Source organism: Oncorhynchus masou, chromosome 12, assembly GCF_036934945.1.
Source record: "Oncorhynchus masou masou isolate Uvic2021 chromosome 12, UVic_Omas_1.1, whole genome shotgun sequence".
NCBI lineage: Eukaryota > Metazoa > Chordata > Actinopteri > Salmoniformes > Salmonidae > Oncorhynchus > Oncorhynchus masou.
The window spans coordinates 16,682,320-16,707,017 of NC_088223.1; the positions used below are offsets into that span (position 1 = coordinate 16,682,320).

A 24,698-nucleotide genomic window follows, 5' to 3' on the forward strand; every position below is an offset into this window, starting at 1 on the left:
ATGCAGAGTGGAACTCGGAAGATTCCCTTTAATTGTTAAAACTTCTCTAGGGTAGGGGACAGCATTCGGAATTTAGGATGAAAAGCGTGCCCAAATTAAACTGCCTGCTACTCAGGCCCAGAAGATAGGATATGCATATAATTGGTAGATTTGGATAGAAAACACTCTAAAGTTTCAGAAACTGTTATAGAAACTGTTACATAGTGTCTGTGAGTATAACAGAACTGATTTGGCAGGCAAAAACCTGAGAAAAATCCATCCAGGAAGTAGGATTTTTTTGTTTGTTGTAGTTTTATATTCAATGCCATTACAGTAACCATTGACTTGGGACTCGAATTGCAGCTCCTATGCCTTCCTCTAGGTGTCAACAGTCTTTAGAAATGGTTTCAGGCTTGTATTCTGAAAAATGAGGGAGTAAGAGCAGTCTGAATGAGTAGACCCTGCAGTATCACAGAGCTTTTTCATGCACACAACCGAGAGAGTGCCTTTCTTGTTTACCTTTTATATTGACGACGTCATTGTCCGGTTGAAATATTATCACCGATTATTTAGGCTAAAACAACCTGAGGGTTGAATATAAACATCATTTGACATGTTTCTATGAGCTTTACGGATACAATTTTGGATTGTACAAGGATTTTTTTGTCTGCCTGTTGTGACTGCGTTTGAGCCTGTGGATTACTGAAGAAAACACACAAACAAAATGGAAGTTTTTGGATATAAAGAGACTTTATTGAACAAAATGAACATTTATTGAGTAAATTAATGTCTTCTGAGTGCAACCATATGAAGATCATCAAAGGTAAGTGATTAATTGTATCTCTATTTTTGACTTGTGTCACTCTTCTACTTGGCTGGTTACTGTTTGTAATGATTTGTCTGCTGGGCGATGTTTTAAAATAATCGTAAGGTATGCTTTCGCAGTAAAGCCTTTTTGAAATCTGACATTGTTGTTGGATTCACAAGAAGTTCATCTTTAAACCTATGTAAAATACCTGTATGTTTTCTGAAATTTTATAATGAGTATTCCTGCATTTGAATTTGGCGCTCTGCAATTTCACTGGATGTTGGCCAGGTGTGACGCTAGCGTCCCACATACCCTAGTGAGGTTTTAATATAAAGAAAACGACACTTACATTATGGCACCATTTTAATCAATCAAATGTATTTATGAAGCCTTTTTTACATCAGCCAATCAGCCAACCCAAGAGCTGAAAACTGAAAATAGTCCCATATGTCAGCTGTTAAAAACACTAAATAACCGTATTATCCAAACACACAAATCAATCAGATTGTTACAGAAATTAAAACACCAAATACAGACTCAGTGTCTACCAATTGGCTATAGAAAAAAGGTAGACACTTTTGGGTTGCCATTGTGTCTATGTAGTCATTGTATGACAGGGGAGGTAGACACAGAGATGCACCCTTTCCTCTACTGTGAGAAATACTCCCAAATTAAATAAGAAAATATCTCAATCAATTCCCAACTTCTGTGCATTTACTAATGACAAATAATTATTCTGGGTGAGGGAGAAACTGGAAATATTACTGCTAGATATGTATAAGGTTTCCATAGCCTGAGGAACATTCGGCTAAAAATCATGCTAGTCTTCCTCTATAGAAACAGGACATGTTTGTCCTCTACAAATAGAAGGCAAATTGTGCAAGCTACTTTTCTGTCTGTTATAGATTATGGGGATATTATCTACATGCTACGGCATCAACACTTAAATGGCTGGATGCTACTTATCATTGAGCACATAGGTTTATTACGGGTGCTAGCTACAGAACACACCACTGTGTTTTATATCAACATGTGGGTTGGACTTCGCTGTCCGTGAGACGAGAACAACATGCTCTCATGTTTGTCTATAAAGCACTTCTGAATAAGCTACCTTCTTATTTATCATCACTCATCAATAATAGAATTATAATTCTTAAAACCAGGTCTCAAGCATGGATTCCACTTGAGGCCCATGCGGTTTCCACAGAGTTGGGTATGGCTGCCTTTTCCTGTTACGCTCCTTGCCTATGGAAGAGCCTGCAGACTAAACTTAAGACTCTTGTCCCCCTGTCGCCCATTTTAAATATTAATTGGAGGATTTTTATTTTTGTATGGCTTGTAACTGTTTCGGGTAATGCAAATTCTTGTGCCGTTAGGGGAATAACCTGTCAGGGGTATAACCTGTCAGGGGAGTAACCTGTTAGGGGAGTAACCTGTCAGGGGAATAACCTGTCAGGGGAGTAAACTGTTAGGGGAATAACCTGTCAGGGGAGTAACCTGTCAGGGGAATAACCTGTCAGGGGAGTAACCTGTCAGGGGAGTAACCTGTCAGGGGAATAACCTGTTAGGGGAATAACCTGTCAGGGGAGTAACCTGTCAGGGGAATAACCTGTTAGGGGAATAACCTGTCAGGGGAGTAACCTGTTAGGGGAGTAACCTGTTAGGGGAGTAAACTGTCAGTGGAATAACCTGTCAGGGGAATAACTTGTCAGGGGAGTAACCTGTTAGGGGAGTAACCGGTCAGTGGAGTAACCTGTTAGGGGAATAACCTGTTAGGGGAGTAACCTGTTAGGGGAGTAAACTGTCAGTGGAGTAACCTATTAGGGGAATAACCTGTCAGGGGAATAACTTGTCAGGGGAGTAACCTGTTAGGGGAATAACCTGTCAGTGGAGTAACCTGTTAGGGGAATAACCTGTCAGTGGAGTAACCTGTCAGTGGAGTAACCTGTTAGGGGAATAACCTGTCAGTGGAGTAACCTGTCAGTGGAGTAACCTGTCAGTGGAGTAACCTGTCAGGGGAGTAAACTGTTAGGGGAGTAACCTGTCAGTGGAGTAACCTGTCAGTGGAGTAACCTGTTAGGGGAGTAACCTGTTAGGGGAGTAAACTGTCAGTGGAGTAACCTGTCAGTGGAGTAACCTGTTAGGGGAGTAACCTGTTAGGGGAGTAACCTGTCAGTGGAGTAACCTGTTAGTGGAGTAACCTGTTAGGGGAGTAACCTGTCAGTGGAGTAACCTGTTAGGGGAGTAACTTGTCAGTGGAGTAACCTGTTAGGGGAGTAACCTGTCAGTGGAGTAAACTGTTAGGGGAGTAACCTGTCAGTGGAGTAACCTGTCAGTGGAGTAACCTGTTAGGGGAATAACCTGTCAGTGGAGTAACCTGTTAGGGGAGTAACCTGTCAGGGGAGTAACCTGTCAGTGGAGTAACCTGTTAGGGGAGTAACCTGTCAGTGGAGTAACCTGTTAGTGGAGTAACCTGTTAGGGGAGTAACCTGTCAGTGGAGTAACCTGTTAGGGGAGTATCCTGTCAGTGGAGTAACCTGTTAGGGGAGTAACCTGTCAGTGGAGTAACCTGTCAGTGGAGTAACCTGTCAGTGGAGTAACCTGTTAGGGGAGTAACCTGTTAGGGGAGTAACCTGTTAGGGGAGTAACCTGTATGTAAATGTAATCTGTTGCTGTATTTTTTGGTGTTATCTGTGATGGTTTTGTTTGTCTTGTGTAGTTTCTTAATCATTGTACCTAACCTGTATGTGTAAACATGTATACGCAGGGCCCAGCTGTCAAAGAGACCGTGGTCTCAGTCTGTGTTCCTTGTTGAAATAAAGGTATAAAAAATAAAATAAATTGTAAAAACTTACAAGTAATACAGTGCCTTCAGAAAGTCTTCAAACCCCTTGACTTTGTCCACACTTTATTGTGTTACAGTCTTACTTTAAATAGTTTACATTTCAATTTTGTGTCACTGATCTACACACAATAAGATCTACACACCACATCAACTGATCTACACACCATACAACTCTCCTTCCGTGGCCTCCAACTGCTCTTAAACCCAAGTAAAACTAAATACATGCTATTCAACCGATCACTGCCTGCACCTGCCCGCCCATCCAGCATCACTACTCTGGGCGGCTCTGACTTAGAATACGTGGACAACTACAAATACCTAGGTGTTTGGTTAGACTGTAAACTCTCCTTCCAGACTCACATCAAACATCTCCAATCTAAAGTTAAATCTAGAATTGGCTTCCTATTTCGCAACAAAGCATCCTTCACTCATGTTGCCAAATATACCCTCGTAAACCTGACCATCCTACCGATTCTCGACTTCGGTGATGTCATCTATAAAATAGCCTCCAACACTCTACTCAACAAATTGGATGCAGCCTATCACAGTCCAATCCGTTTAGTCACCAAAGCCCCATACACTACCCACCATTGCGACCTGTACGCTCTTGTTGGTTGGCCCTCGCTTCGTACTCGCCGCCAAACCCACTGGCTACAGGTTATCTACAGTCTCTGCTAGGTAAAGCCCCGCCTTATCTCAGCTCACTGGTCACCATAGCAGCACCCACTTGTAGCATGCGCTCCAGCAGGTATATCTCACTGGGCACCCCCAAAGCCAATTCCTCCTTTGGTCATCTTTCCTTCCAGTTCTCTGCTGCCAATGACTGGAACGAACTGCAAACATCTCTGAAGCTGGAGACTCATATCTCCCTCACTAGCTTTAAGCACCAGCTGTCAGAGCAGCTCACATATCACTGCACCTGTACTGCATCTGTTTACAGATGGGCTATCTACCTACCTCATCCCCATACTGTATTTATTAATTTATCTTGCTCCTTTGCACCCCAGTATCTCTACTTGCACATTCATCTTCTGCACATCTACCATTCCAGTGTTTAATTGCTATATTGTAATTACTTCGCCACCATGGCCTATTTATTGCCTTACCTCCCTTAACTTACCTCATTTGCACTCACTGTATATAGACTTTTTGTTTTCTTTTGTTCTACTGTATTATTGACTGTATGTTTGTTTTACTCCATGTGTAACTCTGATGTTGTTTGTGTCAAATTGCTATGATTTATCTTGGCCAGGTCGCAGTTGCAAATGGGAACTTGTTCTCAAGTAGCCTACCTGGTTAAATAAAAAATAAATAAAAAAACAATACACCATAATGTCAAAATGGAATGTTTTTAGAAATGTTTACAAATTTATAAAAAATGTAAAGCTGAAATCTATTGAGTCAATAAGTATTCAAATATCTTGTTCTGGCAAGCCTACATAAGGTCAGGAGTACAAATGTACCTAATTAATCACATAAGTTACATTGACTCACACTAACAGTGTTTAACATGATTTTTAATTGACTACCCCATCTCTGTACCCCACACCTAATCTGTAAGGTCCCTAAATTAAGCAGTGAATTTCAAGCACAGATTCAACTACAAAGACCAGGGAGATTTTCCTCATGTTCGCTAAGAAGGGCACCAATTGGTAGATGGGAAAGAAAAACAAAAAAGAACAGACATTGACTATGCATTTGAGCATGGTCAGTTATTAATACACCCAGTGACTGGTATCAATACACCCAGTGACTACAAATATACAGGCACCCTTACTAAATTAGATGCCGGAGAGAAAGGAAACCGCTCAGGGATTTCACCATAAAGCCAATGGTGTTTTTAAACAGTTACAGAGTTTAATGGCTGTGATAGGAGATAACTGTGGATGGATCAACAACACTGTAGTTACTCCACAATACTAACATAAAGGACAGAGTGAAAGAAGGATATTCCAAAACATGCATCCTGTTTGCTATAAGGCACAGAAGTAATGAATGTGTGTATGTAATTATGGTTACGCGTATAATGGCTCACAGATGTATTACATCCAAAGCCATTACAGACCAGAGCTAAAATATCTCTGTGCCATATTTAACAGCCTCCGTGTGTGTGTGTGTGTGTGTGTGTGTGTGTTTGGTCTTGGCCTTAGTAGCACTTTGGCTTCAGACTTTCACACCTCATAATTGAGAATGAATGCATTCTATCTTGCATTTCCTCTCTCCCTCACACATATGAGGTGGTCCACTGAGGTGGTCTTAATTAGCTTTTTACTGTCGTTCTTTAATCATTCTACCTGTTGCTGTTCCAGAAACCAGAACACTTAAATGAGACTACACATACACTCTCAGAGAGAGGACTGAATGTGTGTGTGTATATGAGAGAAAGAGAGAGGCTGGTGACCTTTTAAAAGGACAAAAAGCCAGGCCCAGCCAATGAGAATGAGTTTTTCCCCACAAAAAGGGCTTTCTTACAGACATAAATACTCGTCAGTTTCATCAGCTGTCCGGGTGGCTGTTCTCAGATGATCCCGCAGGTGAAGAAGCCAGATGTGGAGGTCCTGGCGTGGTTACACATGGTTTGCGATTGTGAGGCCAGTTGGCGTACTGCCAAATTTTAAAAAACGACACTGGAGGAGACTTATGGTAGAGAAATTATCATTCAATTTTCTGGCAACAGCTCTGGTGGACATTCCCGCAGTCAGCATGCCAATTGCACGCTCCCTCAAAACTTAAGACATCTATGACATTGTGTTGTGTGACAAAAATGCATATTTTATAATGACCTTTTATTGTCTCCAGCACAAGGTGCTATTGATGAATTATATGCTATTGATGAATTATATGTCCCAAAAAATGTGCGCAAACACGGTGAATATAATGTAGACTTAACTGTTGGGGTAACTTGGGGTAAACTGCCACTGGGGGTAACACGCCACTGGGGGTAACACGCCCCCTGCCTTTACTTCTCACAGAAACCATTTAATGTCACCATACCCCACCCCCACACAAATGTACTCCAAATTTAAACAAACATTTCTTAACTCTATTTCTTGAACTGCATTGTTGGTTAAGGGAATTTAAGTAAGCTCTGTATTCGGCGCATGTGACAAATAACATTTTATTTTATTTTCCCTGGTTGCCACTACTCTAAAAATGTCATAATTCTCATCACAATTTTTTACATAACCAAAAACTATTTTGAGGTAGGGTGACATTTTACTAATTACCTGGCAAGTTACTAATTACCTGGCAAGTTACTAATTACCTACAATTGATCCGTGTTATATTTACCAACACTCTCCTATATACACTCACGGTGTATTGCGAAGCGGTAACTTGCTTAACCATGCCGCTGCTAAAAAGTCTGGGTTGAAAATGTGCAGTTCCCGTATATTTAGGAGTTGAGAAATAAATAAAGTAGGAACGGAAAGCTTGGATTCCCCCATTTTAACAAAGGCCATTAAAACTGCTGTTTTCCCTGCGATTGCAAGAATTGTTGTGCATTGACTTGTCAGAATGCAGGTTTCCCTCCCTATTGAACTCGTAACTTGAATGCGCCTCAAGAGGAATATTATCTCTCATAGATCACCAACTATCTCTCACAGTCTCATGTCAGACTTCAGACGTTCATCCATGTTTCTCAAACATCACATTTCAAAGTGTTTTAAGGTTAGGCATTAACTCGAATGGTTAAGGTAAGGGTTAAGGTTTGGGGTAGGCTGAAAACAAAAATCTGAAAACCAACTTTCTATTGCTGGATTGGAACTTGCAACCTTTGGAAGAGGCAGATGCTTACACCCATCTACAACACTCTAGGAAAACCGAAACATACTTGAAGGTAACAGCGCTCACTGTTGCCTCAAGTGGCTGGTTTCCACATCATCTCCCGATGTCCTCGGACTTGGATGGACATCGAATACCAACTTGTGTCACACATGACCTGGCTGTAGAACACACAACACCAAGCCTACTAGGTAAATATATAAACATGTCTAATATGGGGTAGAGAGATTTTTCTATTCATCACTTATTTTGTTTGCAGAGGAAAAGTAAAATGTGGACTGTTCTTGCATCTTCAAAGTACACTTCAACAGAAATGTTTTTTCAAGTTACATATTTTTATGCCGTGGTGCCAAAGATTTTTGCCGTGGCACAGTGCCACAGATAAAATGACTGCAGAGGAAACACTGAGCTCCCCAGTGCCAACCACATACATGTTACTTATTTGGTACACAACCATCTCTTATGACCGAAAATAACTTCTGGACATCAAGACTGCGATTACTCACTATGGACTGGTAGAATCCTACTTTTCCATTAAAGAGTCTTGACGAGCCCGACGTGAACGATATACTGCTTTCTCGGGAACAGGCCCATATCCCCGTTATTTGCGTGACGAGGAGGCGGAGAAAAAGGGGTCAAAGGGCAGGCAGCCTTCTGAGAATTTGTAGGCGATTGAATAAACCCCCAATTCCCTCCATTTTGCTAGCAAACGTGCAATCTTTGGAGAATAAAATCGATGACCTACACGCAAGATTAAACTACCAAAAGGACATTCAAAACTGTAATATCTTATGCTTCACAGAGTCGTGGCTGAACAACGACACCATCAACATAATGCTGGCTGGTTATACGCTGTACCGGCAGGATAGAACTGCGGCATCTGGTAAGACAAGGGGCGGCGGACTATGTATTTTTGTAAATAACAGCTGGTGCACGATATCTAAGGAAGTCTCGAGTTATTGGTCGCCTGAGGTAGAGTATCTCATGAAAAGCTGTAGACCACACTATTTACCTAGAGAGTTTAACTGTCTACATACCACCACAATCAGAGGCTGGCACTAAGACAGCATTGAATGAGCTGTATTCCGCCATAAGCAAACAAGAAAACACCCACCCAGAGGGAGTGCGATTAGTAGCTGGGGACTTTAATGCAGGGAAACTTAAATCTGTTTTAATACATTTCTATCAACATGTTAAATGTGCAACCAGAGGGGGTGGGGGGGATAAAATAAAAACTCTGGGCCGTCTTTACTCCACACACAGAGACTCATACAAAGCTCTCCCTTGCCCTCCATTTGGCAAATCTGACAATAATTCTATCCTCCTGATTCCTGCTTACAAGCAAAAAAAAATAATCAGGAAGCACCAGTGAATCGATCAATAAAAAAAACATGGTCAGATGGAGCAGACGCTAAGCTACAGGACTGTTTTGCTAGCACAGACTGGAATATGTTCCGGAATTCTTCCGACGGCATTGAGGAGTACACAACATCAGTCACTGGCTTCATCAATAAGTGGATCGATTACATTGTCCCCACAGTGACTGTACGTATATACCCCAACCAGAAGCCATAGATTACAGGCAACATCCGCACTGAGCTAAAGGCTAGAGCTGCCGCTTTCAAGGAGCGGGACTCTATCCCGGAGGCTTATAAGAAATCCCGCTATGCCCTCTGACAAACCATCAAATTGGCAAAGCTTCAATACAGGACTAAGTTCAAATCATACTGCACTGGCTCTGATGCTCGTCAGATGTGGCAGAGTTAGCAAACCATTACAGACTACGAAGGGAAGCACAGCCAAGAGCTGCCCAGTGACACGAGCCTACCAGACGAGCTAAACTACTTCTATGTTCGTTTCGAGACAAATAACACTGAAACATGCATGAGAGCACCAGCTGTTCCGGAAGACTGTGTGATCACGCTCTCCGCAGCCAATGTGAGTAAGACCTTAAAACAAGTCAACATACACAAGGCCGCAGGGCCAGACGGATTACCAGGACGTGTACTGCAAACATGCGCTGACCAACTGGGGAGTGTCTTCACTGATATTTTCAACCTCTCCCTGTCCGAGTCTGTAATACCAACATGTTTTAAGCAGACCACCATAGTGCCTGTGCCCAAGAACACAAAGTTAACCTGCCAAAATAACTACCAACCCGTAGCACTCACGTCTGTAGCCATGAAGTGTTTTTAAAGGCTGATCATGGCTCACATCAAGACCATTATCCCAGAAACCTTAGACCCACACCAATTTGCATACCGCCCCAATAGATCCGCAGATGATGCAATCTCTATTGCACTCCACACTGCCCTTTCCTACCTGGACAAAAGTAACACCTATGTGAGAATGCTATTCATTGACTACAGCTCAGCGTTCAACACCATAGCGCCCTCAAAGCTTACTAAACTAAGGACCCTGAGACTAAACACCTCCCCCTGCAACCGGATCCTGGACTTCCTGACAAGCCGCCCCCAGGTGCATGCTCAGTCCCCTCCTGTACTCCCTGTTCACTCATGACTGTACAGCCAGGCACGACTCCAACATCATCATAAAGTTTGCCGATGACACAACAGTGGTAGGGCTGATCACCGACAATGGCGAGACAGGCAATAGGGAGGAGGTCAGAGACCTGGCCGTGTGGTGCCAGGACAACAACCTCTCCCTCAACATGATCAAGACAAAGGAGATGATTGTGGACTACAGGAAAAAGAGGGCCGAGCACGCCCCCATTCTCATCAACGGGGCTGCAGTGGAGCAGGTTGAGTTCCTTGCGGTCCACATCACCAACAAACTACCAACTGCTCGGCCTCCGAACGCAAGGCACTACAGAGGGTAGTGCGAATGGCCCAGTACATCACTGGGGCCAAGCTTCCTGCCATCCAGAACCTCTATATCAGGCAGTGGAGGAAAGCCCTAAACATTTTCAAAGACTCCAGCCACCCTAGTCATAGACTCTTCTCTCTGCAACCGCACGGCAAGCGGTACCGGAGCACCAAGTCTAGGTCCAAGATGCTTCTAAACAGCTTCTACCCCCAAACCATAAGACTCCTGAATATCTAATCAAATAGCTACCCAGACTATTTGCATTGCCCCCCCTCTCTCTTTTATGCTGCTGCTCTCTCTTTTATTATCTATGCATAGTCACTTTAATAACTCTACCTACATGTACATATTACCTCAACTAACCGGTGCCATTGACTCACATTGACTCTGTACCGGTACTCCCCGTATATAGTCTTGCTATTGTTATTTTACAGCTGCTCTTTAATTACTTGTTAGTTTTATTTCTTATTGTTATCCATATTTATATAAACTGCATTGTTGGTTCAGGGCTGGTAAGTAAGCATTTCACTCTAAGGTCTACACCTGTTATATTCGGCGCCTGTGACTAATTCAATTTGATTTGATGTTTCAGTATGGTTAGCATGTAGCTAGCATACAACAGACACTTAACCCCAATTGCTCCTGTAAGTCGCTCTGTATAAGAGTGTCTGCTAAATGACTAAAATGTAAATGTTTCAGTATGGTTAGCATTTAGCTAGCATACATACAGTTGAAGTCGGAAGTTTACATACACTTTAGGTTGGAGTAATTAAACTCGTTTTCAACCACTCCACAAATTTCTTTATCTATTTTTTTTATATTTTTTATTTTACCCCCTTTTTCTCCCCAATTTTGTGGTATCCAATTGTTAGTAGCTACAATCTTGTCTCATCGCTACAACTCCTGTACGGGCTCGTGAGAGACGAAGGTTGAAAGTCATGCGTCCTCCGATACACAACCCAATCCAACTGCTTCTTAACACAGCGCACATCCAACCCGGAAGCCAGCCGCACCAATGTGTCGGAGGAAACACTGTGCACCTGGCAACCTTGGTTGGCGCGAACTGCGCCCGGCAAACCACAGGAGTCGCTGGTACGCGATGAGACAAGGATATCCCTACCGGCCAAGCCCTCCCTAACCCGGACAACGCTAGGCCAATTGTGCGTAGCCCCACGGACCTCCCGGTCGCGGACGGTTCCACAAATTTCTTGTTAACAAACTATAGTTTTGGTAAGTCGGTGAGGACATCTACTTTTTTCACAACACAAGTCATTTTTCCAAAAATCGTTTACAGAAAGATTCTCACTTATAATTCACTGTATAATAATTGCAGTGGATCAGAAGTGTACATACACTAAATTGACTGTGCCTTTAAACAGCTTGGAAAATTCCAGAAAATTAAGTCATGGCTTTAGAAGCTTCTGATAGGCTAATTGACATCATTTGAGTAAATTGGAGGTGTACCTGTGGATGTATTTCATTATTCTATTATGCTGACATGTCACATTCTTAAAATAAAGTGGTGATCCTAACTGACCTAAGACAGGGAATTTTTACTCTGATTAAATGTCAGGAATTGTGAAAAACTGAGTTTAAATACAGGGCACATTTGAAAAAGAGACCTAGGTTTTTCCTGTTAAAATAAAAGTACAAAAATAATTTTAATAATAAAGTATGTCAAGCAGAGATGGAAGAGGAAGCGAGACAAACCAGAAATAAACAGTGAGTGGGGTAATGAAAGTCAGTGGCCTAAGTAGAACATTCCCAGTTGCTATTAAATTGATGTCTATGGGAGAGACCCCCAGTTAAGTAGACCGGAACTGACCTTTTTTTGTAAAGGTAAATGGCCTGAATTAACTATATGCATTCGTTCGCCATCTTTGTGTCAAGCTACCCAATGCTAACAATATACTGCAGTATGTTTAATTACGGTTAACATGTAGCTAGCCTAGAACAATGCTTACCAATAGCTTGAGGGGGGGATTATGTAAACCAGGTGTTGAGAAGGAGAGCAATAAAAGTTCCCCAACTTTATGGCTTCCGTTCACCTAGCTGGACAGGAAGCAACTACACTCCTGATACCACCACGGTAACAAGAAGTGGTACACACTTAGGGTGAATGCGTGCACACACACACACACACACAGGTCTGTTAGTTCTATCATAACTAATATTTTGTATCATAGCTGTCACACTGGTTGAGTTCTCCCCTAAAGACAGTGTGTGTGAGCGTGTGAATTTGTGTGTGTCTATATGGGTGTGTGTACCCGACTGTGTATAAGACCAGTAAGTTGGGAGCACAAGGGAGTCATAAATATACTCCAAATTAGCATTTCTGTCATTAAATCAGCTACACATCAAACAGAACTCTACTCATTTCAACACAACATTGCTTTTCTGACAAACAGTCTACTACTGCCTCCTACTGGTCAAAGATAAGGCCACACCAAATCAAATCTTATTGGTCACATACACATATTTAGCAGATGTTATTGCGGGTGTAGCGAAATGCTTGTAAAAAAACGTTCAGGGCTAATAGTGTAAGAAATAACACACCAAAAAAACAAAATACTGCAATGTTGCTACGGAGCTAGATGCAGAGCTGCCATGTCTGTCGGCGCCATCTTCCACCAGTGTGTGTGTGTGTGTGTGTGTGTGTGTGTGTGTGTGTGTGTGTGTCTAGCGGGTGTGTGTGTGTCTAGCGGGTGTGTGTGTGTGTGTGTGTGTGTGTGTGTGTGTGTGTGTGTGTGTGTGTCTAGCGGGTGTGTGTGTGTGTGTGTGTGTGTGTGTGTGTCTAGCGGGTGTGTGTGTGTGTGTGTGTGTGTGTGTGTGTGTGTGTGTGTGTGTCTAGCGGGTGTGTGTGTCTAGCGGGTGTGTGTGTGTGTGTGTGTGTGTCTAGCGGGTGTGTCAAAGTAGGCCAAGAATGCGGGTCTTGTTTTTCAGACTGCTAATTAAGCCACAGAGAGTATTTTAATGTGTTTCTGAAGCAGCAGGCCACCGGATGGAGAGAGGGAAGGGAGACAAACGGGGAGAGTGGGGAAAGAGAGGGAGGGGAGAGGGGGGGTACATCCCTCTATAATTAGACTTCCCAGGGCATGGTGAGGCGCTCTGGCCCTGCGACTTCCGACGGTGTGAGTGTGTATGTATGTGTATTGGGGTGGTGTATTTTCCATTCTTGGATACACTAATTGCCTCTACGCCCAGACAGGTAATTTGGAGCATACACGTACAAAGGCACACACACACACACACGTTATTCTACCCTCGTGAGGCCCTAAAATATATTTCTATTCAACATCCTATTTTCCCTAACCCCTTACCATAACCACTTACTCTAATTCTAACACGAACCCCAACTCCTAAGCTTAAAACAGCCTTTGTCCTCAGACTTCTCCATGTTTTACTATCCCTGTGGGGAATAAGGGGGATTTTAGGTCCCCGCAATGATAGAAAAACCAACCCACTCACACACAAGGACACAGACTCCTTCCGTGTAGTGTCCCATCTCAGCATTGAGGGAGAGAGGAAACACACCAGGCATCAACAACAAACACAAACATGGACCCTGTTCAAATACTTATACAGTGCACCCTTCCTACCCTCCTCCCTTCGTGTCCTGGATTAAATCACTCATCTGACACTGACTAGGTTGACATGACTGGTTTAGTAAACTATGCTGTAGGGGAGTCATTGCTTTCACATCCAACACACGGTACGTGATCACACAAGACCACATAGGCATACTCCAAAAATGTAGTTGAGGAAAAAAAACACAACACAGAAAAGGAAGCCCCTCAACTACAGAGAAACACTCCAATGTTGTGAACAGAAACAGCAAATGGTGACATAGTAAGAGCTCAACAGAACAGTGAGAAGTAGAACAAGGTGCTATACTGACACCTTCTGGACATAGATGGATATGCTGGACCTATACCATCATTTCATTATATTAGCAGAATCTCAGATAAACAAGCTTAGCTTAAAACATACAGCAGTAACTGAGAAAAGTTGTACTGGCAACATTCACCAATTTGGGAAGCACTATTGATAGGTGGTGTGTGCTTCTCTTTCTCTGTTCCCCTCTCCCTCACACGCCTCCCCTCCTCCCCCCTCTCAATTCAATGGGCTTTATTAGCATGGGAAACATTTGTTAATATTGCTAAAGCAAGTGAAATAAAAATATTTAAAAAATAAACATTACACTCACAAAAGTTACAAAGGAATATAGACATTTCAAATGTCATTATGGCTATATACAGTGTTGTAACAAGGTAGAACTGGTGGGAGAGGGGAAGTGGAGGTTTTAGGTGAGAGGCAGGTATCTACTTGTTCAGACAACAGAACACTGGTAGTCTGGCACACAGCTAGACAAGGATGACATCACTACATTCCTCTTCTCTGACTTCACACAGAGAGGGAAAGACAGAACGACCTCTCTAACTTAGAGACACGATCATAGATGTAGCCTACATACAGGACAGTTATCGCACAAACACTCACCCACACATGCAGGTACACACAGAGTCCTGAGGGCCCCTGAACGTCTGAGCATGTCTCCCATATACTTCATGACTATGGTGGGATGGCACTTTGAAAGCAATAATTCTTTAGAGGAGGCACCGTTAATATTGATGGAGTTCCTTTTCAAAACACTGCAACAAAACCTTGCATGATGCCACTGAATAAACTATCAATGGTACTGTAGTTACAGCGGATGATGAACAACATACTATTAGATTCTCTGACTCTAGAGGGCAGCGCTGTATCTCTAAATATGGACTTCCTGCTTGCTGCAGCTGAACGTGTCTGAGTCCTGGGGAAAATCTCAATTGGTTTTATTCGCCTCTTTTTGGAAAAAAGGTCAAAGGTAATCGAGGAGCAGCGGCGAGAAGATGAAACATGGAAACTATGAAATGAGATTGTCCTCCACTCGCTCGTCATCAGACGGGACTCGAAAGAGTAAGTGACGGCACAGGAGGCAGGCATCCTGACGAGACAACTGTAGTAAATAAACCTCCTCTACCCTCTGTTCTATTGGCGAAAGTAGTTGCTAGAGAACAAACTGGACAAACTCCAGTTCGAGACTATCCTATCAACGGGACCTGAAGAACTGTAATATTCTATGTTCCTTGGAGTCTTGGCTGAAAAAGGACAAGGATGATGTACACTACATGCCCAAAAGTATGTGGACACACCTTCAAATTGCTGCATTTGTCCATTTCAGCCACACGCGTTGCTGACAGGTATATACAAATCACACACACAGCCATGCAATCTCCATAGACAAACATTGGCAGTATAATGGCCCATACTAAAGAGCTCAGTGACTTTCAACGTGGCACCGTCATAGGATGCCACCTTTCCAACAAGTCAGTTCATCAAATTTCTGCCCTGCTAGAGCTGCCCCTGTAAAGTGTAAGTGCTGTTATTGAGAAGTGGAAATGTCTAGGAGCAAAACGGCTCAGCCGCAAAGTGATAGGCCACACAAGCTCAATAGAACGGGACCGCAGTGATAAAGTGAGTAAAAATCACCTGTCCTCAGCTGCAACACTCACTACCGTGTTCCAAACTGCCTCTGGAGTCAACGTCAGCACAAGAACTGTTCGTTGGGAGATTCATGAAGTGGGTTTCCATGGCCGAGCAGCCGCACACAAGCCTGAGATCACCATACGCAATGCCAAGTGTCGGCTGGAGTGGTGTAAAGCTCGCCACCATTGGACTCTGGAGCAGTGGAAACACATTTTCTGGAGTGATGAACCACGCTTTACCATCTGGCAGTCCGACGACGAATCTGGGTTTGGTGGATGCCAGCAGAACGCCACCTGCCCGAATGCATAGTTCCAATTATCTCCACCGATGGACAACCAAACCGGGCATATCAGCAATCTCCCCTGGTTGACAACCAAACCGGGCATATCAGCAATCTCTCCTGGTGGACAACAGGGCATATCATCAATCTCCCCTGGTGGACAACCAGGATATCATCAATCTCCCCTGGTGGACAACCAGGATATCATCAATCTCCCCTGGTGGACAACCAGGATATCATCAATCTCCCCTGGTGGACAACCAGGATATCATCAATCTCCCCTGGTGGACAACCAGGATATCATCAATCTCCCCTGGTGGACAACCAGGATATCATCCATCTCCCCAGGTGGACAACCAGGATATCATCAATCTCCCCAGGTGGACAACCAGGATATATCATCAATCTCCCCTGGTGGACAACCAGGATATCATCCATCTCCCCAGGTGGACAACAGGGCATATCAGCAATCTCCCCTGGTGGACAACAGGGCATATCAGCAATCTCCCCTGGTGGACAACCAGGATATCATCAATCTCCCCTGTTGGACAACCAGGATATCATCAATCTCCCCAGGTGGACAACCAGGATATATCATCAATCTCCCCAGGTGGACAACAGGGCATATCATCAATCTCCCCTGGTGGACAACCAGGATATCATCAATCTCCCCAGGTGGACAACCAGGATATATCATCAATCTCCCCAGGTGGACAACAGGGCATATCATCAATCTCCCCTGGTGGACAACTAGGATATCATCAATCTCCCCTGGTGGACAACCAGGATATCATCAATCTCCCCTGGTGGACAACCAGGATATATCATCAATCTCCCCAGGTGGACAACAGGGCATATCATCAATCTCCCCAGGTGGACAACAGGGCATATCATCAATCTACCCTGGTGGACAACCAGGATATCATCAATCTCCCCTGGTGGACAACAGGGCATATCATCAATCTCCCCTGGTTGACAACCAGGATATCATCAATCTCTCCTGGTGGACAACCAGGATATATCATCAATCTCCCCTGGTGGACAACCAGGATATATCATCAATCTCCCCTGGTGGACAACCAGGATATCATCAATCTCCCCTGGTGGACAACCAGGATATCATCAATCTCCCCTGGTGGACAACCAGGATATATCATCAATCTCCCCAGGTGGACAACCAGGATATATCATCAATCTCCCCCGGTGGACAACAGGGCATATCATCAATCTCCCCTGGTGGACAACCAGGATATCATCAATCTCCCCTGGTGGACAACCAGGATATATCATCAATCTCCCCAGGTGGACAACAGGGCATATCATCAATCTCCCCAGGTGGACAACAGGGCATATCATCAATCTACCCTGGTGGACAACCAGGATATCATCAATCTCCCCAGGTGGACAACCAGGATATCATCAATCTCCCCTGGTGGACAACCAGGATATCATCAATCTCCCTGGTGGACAACCAGGATATCATCAATCTCCCTGGTGGGCAACCAGGATATCATCAATCTCCCTGGTGGGCAACCAGGATATCATCAATCTCCCCTGGTGGACAACCAGGATATCATCAATCTCCCCTGGTGGGCAACCAGGATATCATCAATCTCCCCTGGTGGACAACCAGGATATCATCAATCTCCCCTGGTGGACAACCAGGATATCATCAATCTCCCCTGGTGGGCAACCAGGATATCATCAATCTCCCCTGGTGGGCAACCAGGATATCATCAATCTCCCCTGGTGGACAACCAGGATATCATCAATCTCCCCTGGTGGGCAACCAGGATATCATCAATCTCCCCTGGTGGACAACCAGGATATCATCAATCTCCCCTGGTGGGCAACCAGGATATCATCAATCTCCCCTGGTGGACAACCAGGATATATCATCAATCTCCCCTGGTGGACAACCAGGATATATCATCAATCTCCCCTGGTGGACAACCAGGATATCAGCAATTAAATGAGTCTGTTTGCCTGTACAGAGAATACTCCTCTTCTGTATTGTAGTTACTGATTGGGTAACAATTGAATGGCGGACATGCTGCAGGGAAACAGCAGGAGAAGAACCAAAGACAAATAGAAACACACACACTCCTTGCTGGGTGGACAGATCTAATGAGAGTATTGATCTGATGATGTGTTATTAATGGGTCAGTCATTGTAGAGATGCAGCAGTAGGATCAACTCATTGACCCCACTGATCAGACTGGTGACACTTGTAGACCGTTTTGCATGGCTTATTGGGTTGCACGATGAGTTGATTGTTGACAGCTGTAGCATTTTAGCTAAGCCTAACTGTGACTATTTGCCTAACCCTACCCTCATTCTCCTGACCTGCCACGTTAATTGTCCTAACCCTACCCTCATTCTCCTGACCTGCCACGTTAATTGTCCTAACCCTACCCTCATTCTCCTAACCTGCCCCGTTAATTGTCCTAACCCTACCCTCATTCTCCTAACCTGCCACGTTAATTGTCCTAACCCTACCCTCATTCTCCTAACCTGCCCCGTTAATTGTCCTAACCCTACCCTCATTCTCCTGACCTGCCACGTTAATTGTCCTAACCCTACCCTCATTCTCCTGACCTGCCACGTTAATTGTCCTAACCCTACCCTCATTCTCCTAACCTGCCCCGTTAATTGTCCTAACCCTACCCTCATTCTCCTAACCTGCCACGTTAATTGACCTGCCACCTCTCTTTCGTGTCGTCTGAGATTCCAAAAGATTGGAAAGCTGCTGCGGTTATCCCCATCTTCAAAGGGGGTGACACTCTAGACCGACTCTCTTCTCTGTATACATCAATGATGTCGCTCTTGCTGCTGGTGAGTCTCTGATTCACCTCTACGCAGACGACACCATTCTGTATACTTCTGGCACTTCTTTGGACACTGTGTTAACTAACCTCCAGACGAGCTTCAATGCCATACAACTCTCCTTCCGTGGCCTCCAACTGCTCTTAAATACAAGTAAAACTAAATGTATGCTTTTCAACCGATCGCTGCCTGCACCTGCCCGCCTGTCCAACATCACTACTCTGGACTGTTATGACTTAGAAAATGTGGACAACTACAATTACCTAGGTGTCTGGTTAGACTGTAGACTCTCCTTGCTGACTCACATTAAACATCTCCAATCCAAAGTTAAATCTAGAATTGGCTTCCTATTTCGCAGCAAAGCATCCTTCACTCATGCTGCCAAACATACCCTTGTAAAACTGAAAATCCTACCGATCCTCAACTTTGGCGATGTCATTTACAAAATAGCCTCCAATACCCTACTCAACAAATTGAATGCAGTCTATCACAGTGCCATCCGTTTTGTCACCAAAGCCCAATATACTACCCACCACTGCGACCTGTACACTCTCGTTGGCTGGCCCTCGCTTCATACTCGTCGCCAAACCAACTGGCTAAAGGTCATCTACATGACCCTGCTAGGTAAAGTCCCCCCTCATCTCAGCTCGCTGGGCACCATAGCAGCACCCACCTGTAGCACGCGCTCCAGCAGGTATATCTCTCTGGTCACCCCAAAACCAATTCCTCCTTTTGCCACCTCTCCTTCCAGTTCTCTGCTGCCAATGACTGGAACGAACTACAAAAATCTCTGAAACTGGAAACATTTATCTCCCTCAATAGCTTTAAGCACCAGCTGTCAGAGCAGCTCACAGATTACTGCACCTGTACATAGCCCATCTATAATTTAGCCCAAACAACTACCTCTTCCCATACTGTATTTATTTTGCTCCTTTGCACCCCATTATTTCTACTTTGCACATTATTCCACTGCAAATCTACCATTCCAGTGTTTTACTTGCTATATTGTATTTACTTTGCCACCATGGCCTTTTTTTTGCCTTTACCTCCCTTATCTCACCTCATTTGCTCACATCGTATATAGACTTATTTTTCTATTGTATTATCTGACTGTATGTTTGATTTACTCCATGTGTAACTCTGTGTCGTTGTATGTGTCAAAATTGTCCTAACCCTACCCTCATTCTCCTAACCTGCCACGTAAATTGTCCTAACCCTACCCTCATTCTCCTAACCTGCCACGTTAATTGTCCTAACCTTACCCTCATTCTCCTAACCTGCCACGTAAATTGTCCTAACCCTACCCTCATTCTCCTAACCTGCCACAATAATTGTCCTAACTCTACCCTCATTCTCCTAACCTGCCACGTTAATTGTCCAAACCTTACCCTCATTCTCCTAACCTGCCACGTTAATTCTCCTAACCTGCTATGTAAACATTAAACTGACATGTGGTGCACCTGGCTATGGCTGGTCTAACCAATAATGGAGCGCTGATGTTACACCCCATCCCTGTTGATCCACCCACTTATTTTGCAACACCCACTTTCAGACACCAAGTCTTCAGTTAACCAAACATTGTACCGTTTCGTTGTTGCTGGCAAAAATACATATAGAAAGCGCAAAGAACTTTGCGGCCACAAGTATCTTAACATTTTAGTTGACAACAAAATAATTTTATCAACTTTGACTTGCAACGATACCTGATATGTAGGCTACTATACTAAACTAGCGGCATTTGGTCATCTAGGTGTGACTGAGTCCAATCAATTAACTATAATTTACACCTACATCATTCTTTAATACATTTTCAAGGTAAGAACGTCTGTGCACATGGGGGGAGAATGTCGAGAGTAAATTCCCCTATTCTTATCCACAAGCAGTGCTCCGCTGCATTGCAACACGGGCCTAAACGTAAACACAGCGACCAATGCAAAACCTCTGCCTGGCTAGACACGGCTAGCTTAGCCACCTATGATAACGTTAGCTTTATAAATAGCTACACAATAATACAAAACTATACTCATCCGAGGGAAAACTTGGTTTCCCCATTTTTATTCTGGACACAAAGATACCTACTACATTTATTTGCAGCGAGCCGACTCGGAAAATGTAACAGGCAGGCATTCCGCATAGCGGAATGAAATGGAACCGTGTTCTTCTAGCCTAGCATTAGCCCAGCTAGCTATGCAACCTCTCCTCTCCCTCTGTGACTCACCGATGTGATTGTCCTCGATGTGGACGATTAGCTCGGCCAGAGACTCGAACTGGAGCCCACAACCCCCGAACCTGCAGGAGTTGGAGAAGAAAGACGCGGCGGCGATGCCTGTCATGGTTGCTGGCTAGTGCATTCACTGGGAGTTCGGTAGCCGGGGCGGTGCGAGGCGGGCTTTGGGTCCGGGGAAGGAGCGGGCAGAGCGGGGAGCAGTGTAGCAGACACCGGGCAGCCAGGCAGGACACAACAGCAGCTGGGGGAGCAGGAGGGACTGTGGGGGTAGAAGAGGGAGGGACGACGGCCTTACGTCATGTGTTTACCTGTTGCTTTTGTGAAGGTATGTAAATATTCCAGCGGGGAAGACTTTGCATTCCTCTCCAAAAATGCATTAATAAGGTTGTTGACTCACTAACGACTTGCGGTGCTGTATGTCATGGAATAAATAATGGGTGGTAGGAATGAATAGCCTGGTTGTTGGATTCAGGCTTATTAAGCTACAATGTTATGAATATGTTGTAGGCCTATCCTATTAATACATGTATAGATAAATGTAATGACACACACATAGGCTTATAATATATGAATGAATCACTAGAATATCCATACTAGCTAGCCTAATAGTATACAGTACCGCAACTGAGGCAACACTGTAGGTACGTCCCACGAACCACTAACCAGTCCTTCTTTGCTAAGGCAGACCGGGTTTAATTCAAACTCATATAGTCCTACTCTGCAAAGCACGAGCAATACCATTGACCCAGGGCTAGAGAGAGAAAAAGAGATTGGCCTCTAGATACCTCCTGAAGCATGGCTAGATCAGGTCAAATCACCAGAGAGTCAGATTAACTCAATCATGTATTATAGGCTACATGTACTAGATTAGAATAGTCTGATTAGGATACATTATATTAAGTCTTTACCATCTCACCCTTAGATTAAATGTTCAGTGTGGAGCCTTAATGTCACCACAAATACAACCACATACATAACAATATGTCTGGGTTGACGCCTTGTCTGGGTTGGTGCCCCCCCTTGGGTTGTGCCGTGGCGGAGATCTTTGTGGGCTATACTCGGCCTTGTCTCAGGATGGTAAGTTGATGGTTGAAGATATCCCTCTAGTGGTGTGGGGGCTGTGCTTTGGCAAAGTGGGTGGGGTTATATCCTTCCTGTTTGGCCCTGTCTGGGGATATCATCGGATGGGGCCACAGTGTCTCCTGACCCCTCCTGTCTCAGCCTCCAGTATTTATGCTGCAGTAGTTTATGTGTCGGGGGGCTAGGGTCAGTTTGTTATATCTGGAGTACTTCTCCTGTCTTATCCGGTGTCCTGTGTGAATTTAAGTATGCTCTCTCTAATTCTCTCTTTCTTTCTCTCTCTTGGAGGACCTGAGCCCTAGGACCACCTGGCATGATGGCTCCCTACTGTCCCCAGTCCACCTGGCTGTGCTGCTGCTCCAGTTTCAACTGTTCTGCCTGTGGCTATGGAATCCTGACCTGTTAACCGGACGTGCTACCTGTCCCAGACCTGCTGTTTTCAAATCTCTAGAGACAGCAGGAGTGGTAGAGATACTCTTAATGATCGGCTATGAAAAGCCAACTGACATTTACTCCTGAGGTGCTGACTTGCTGCACCCTCGACAACCACTGTGATTATTGTTATTTGACCATGCTTGTCATTTATGAACATTTGAACATATTGGCCATGTTCTGTTATAATCTCCACCCGGCACAGCCAGAAGAGGACTGGTCACCCCTCATAGCCTGGTTCCTCTCTAGGTTTCTTCCTAGGTTTTGGCCTTTCTAGGGAGTTTTTCCTAGCCACCGTGCTTCTACACCTGCATTGCTTGCTGTTTGTGGTTTCAGGCTGGGTGTCTGTACAGCACTTTGAGACATCAGCTGATGTACGAAGGGCTATATAAATACATTTGATTTGATTTGAATAACGTGTGTGTGTGTGTGTGTGTGTGTGTGTGTGTGTGTGTGTGTGTGTGTGTGTGTGTGTGTGTGTGTGTGTGTTTGTGTGTGAAAGCATTAGAGGGATGTTACAGTAATGAAAGCATCAGCGTATTGACTAAGGTATCAATTATATCCATATGTTTAGTGATTAATGTTCCTCCATTATAAGCCTAAATGCAATAGAGGAGTGAGCTATGTGTGTTTGTGTGTGTGTTTGTGTGTCTGTGTGTGGGTTTGTTTGTGTGTGTGTGTGTCTGTGAGCGTGTGTTGGTTAGAGAGAGGGGAGAATGTCCATTAAATCATAGAGCTTGACCAACCAGGCCAGTGATCGATGGTTAATCGACCGTTAAACTGGGAGTCATAAACCACCGACCAGTGACTTCAGTCAACATCCCAAGGAACAGGGAACACAGCCACACATTTTCCAGGCTGTTCTCTGACCAAGCAAGCATGTGAACACACACACAAACACACACACAAGCACACTACAATGCGCACAAACAACACACCAGGCACTTGCAGTCACCAGTGGTGGAAACTACCGAAGTACAAATACTTTAAAGTACTACTTTATGGATGGTATACATACTTTACTATTGATATTTTTGACAACTTTGACTTTTACTCCACTACATTCCCAAACAATATAATGTACTTTTTACTCGATACATTTTCCCTGACGCCCAAAATTACTCGTTACATTTAGAATGGTCCAATTCACACACTTATCAAGAGAACATCCCTGGTCATCCCTACTGCTCTGGTCTGCTGGACTCACTAAACACCAAGGCTTCTTTTGTAAATGATGTCTGAGTGTAGGAGTGTGCCCTTGGCTATCCGTAAAAAAAATCTGGTTTGCATAATACAAGGAATATGAAATAATTGTACATTTACTTTTGATACATAAGTAATTTTAACAATTACATTTACTTTTGATACTGAAGTATATTTAAAAACAAATACCTTAAGATTTTTACTTAAATTGTTTTTTTACTGGATGTCATTTTCTATTAAGGTATCTTTACTTTTACTCAAGTATGACAATTAGGTACTTTTCCCAGCACTGACAGTCACGGACTATGACATCACTGTAACACACGCACATGCATACACACACTGAATCACACAGATGTTCCATCACACACACACATCTACACAACCCCTCCTACATAAACATAGTGCTATGGAGCACAGCCACACAGGCAGCTGTATTCCACACAGCCAACACATGGCTCACGTCAGAGTTGTGTCAGTGACGCACTAAAGTGAACACCATTGAGTAAATGTGAAATGCTATAATCTGTAGTTCTGGAGGGAGAGAGAGAAAGGGAGAGACAGATGGAGAGAGAGAGAGGTAAAGACAGAGAGAGAGAGAGAGAGAGAGGAGAGAACAACTCAGCGAGAGACAGAGGGAAAAGAGAAAGACAGGGCAGTTTCAGTTTATGGCCGATGGCATGATCAGTGTATTTAGTCTATTAGGCCAGTGGCTGTGAACCCAGATTACAGTGGAGTTGGATAGATTATTACCGGGTAGGTTGGATTATCTGGATTGTCGCCGACAGATTTCAAGGCCCATTTAATGAGGCCAAGGACCAGACAGAGGAGTCAGATAAGGCATTAGAGGAGCAAAGACACTTGCACACCTACACACACA

The 24,698-nt window shown here is 44.0% G+C and overlaps 1 protein-coding gene across 1 annotated transcript in view; it reads right to left on the bottom strand.

Moving 5' to 3' along the window:
• LOC135549607 (juxtaposed with another zinc finger protein 1) overlaps positions 1–21,344 on the bottom strand; it is a 40,439-nt gene extending 19,095 nt beyond the window's left edge. The window contains exon 1 of the mRNA XM_064979723.1: positions 21,095–21,344. Within this exon, the coding sequence (XP_064835795.1) occupies positions 21,095–21,209 (115 nt within the window). The 5' untranslated portion in view covers positions 21,210–21,344. The remainder of the gene's footprint in view (positions 1–21,094) is intronic.
• Between the last annotated feature and the right edge of the window lie 3,354 nt (positions 21,345–24,698).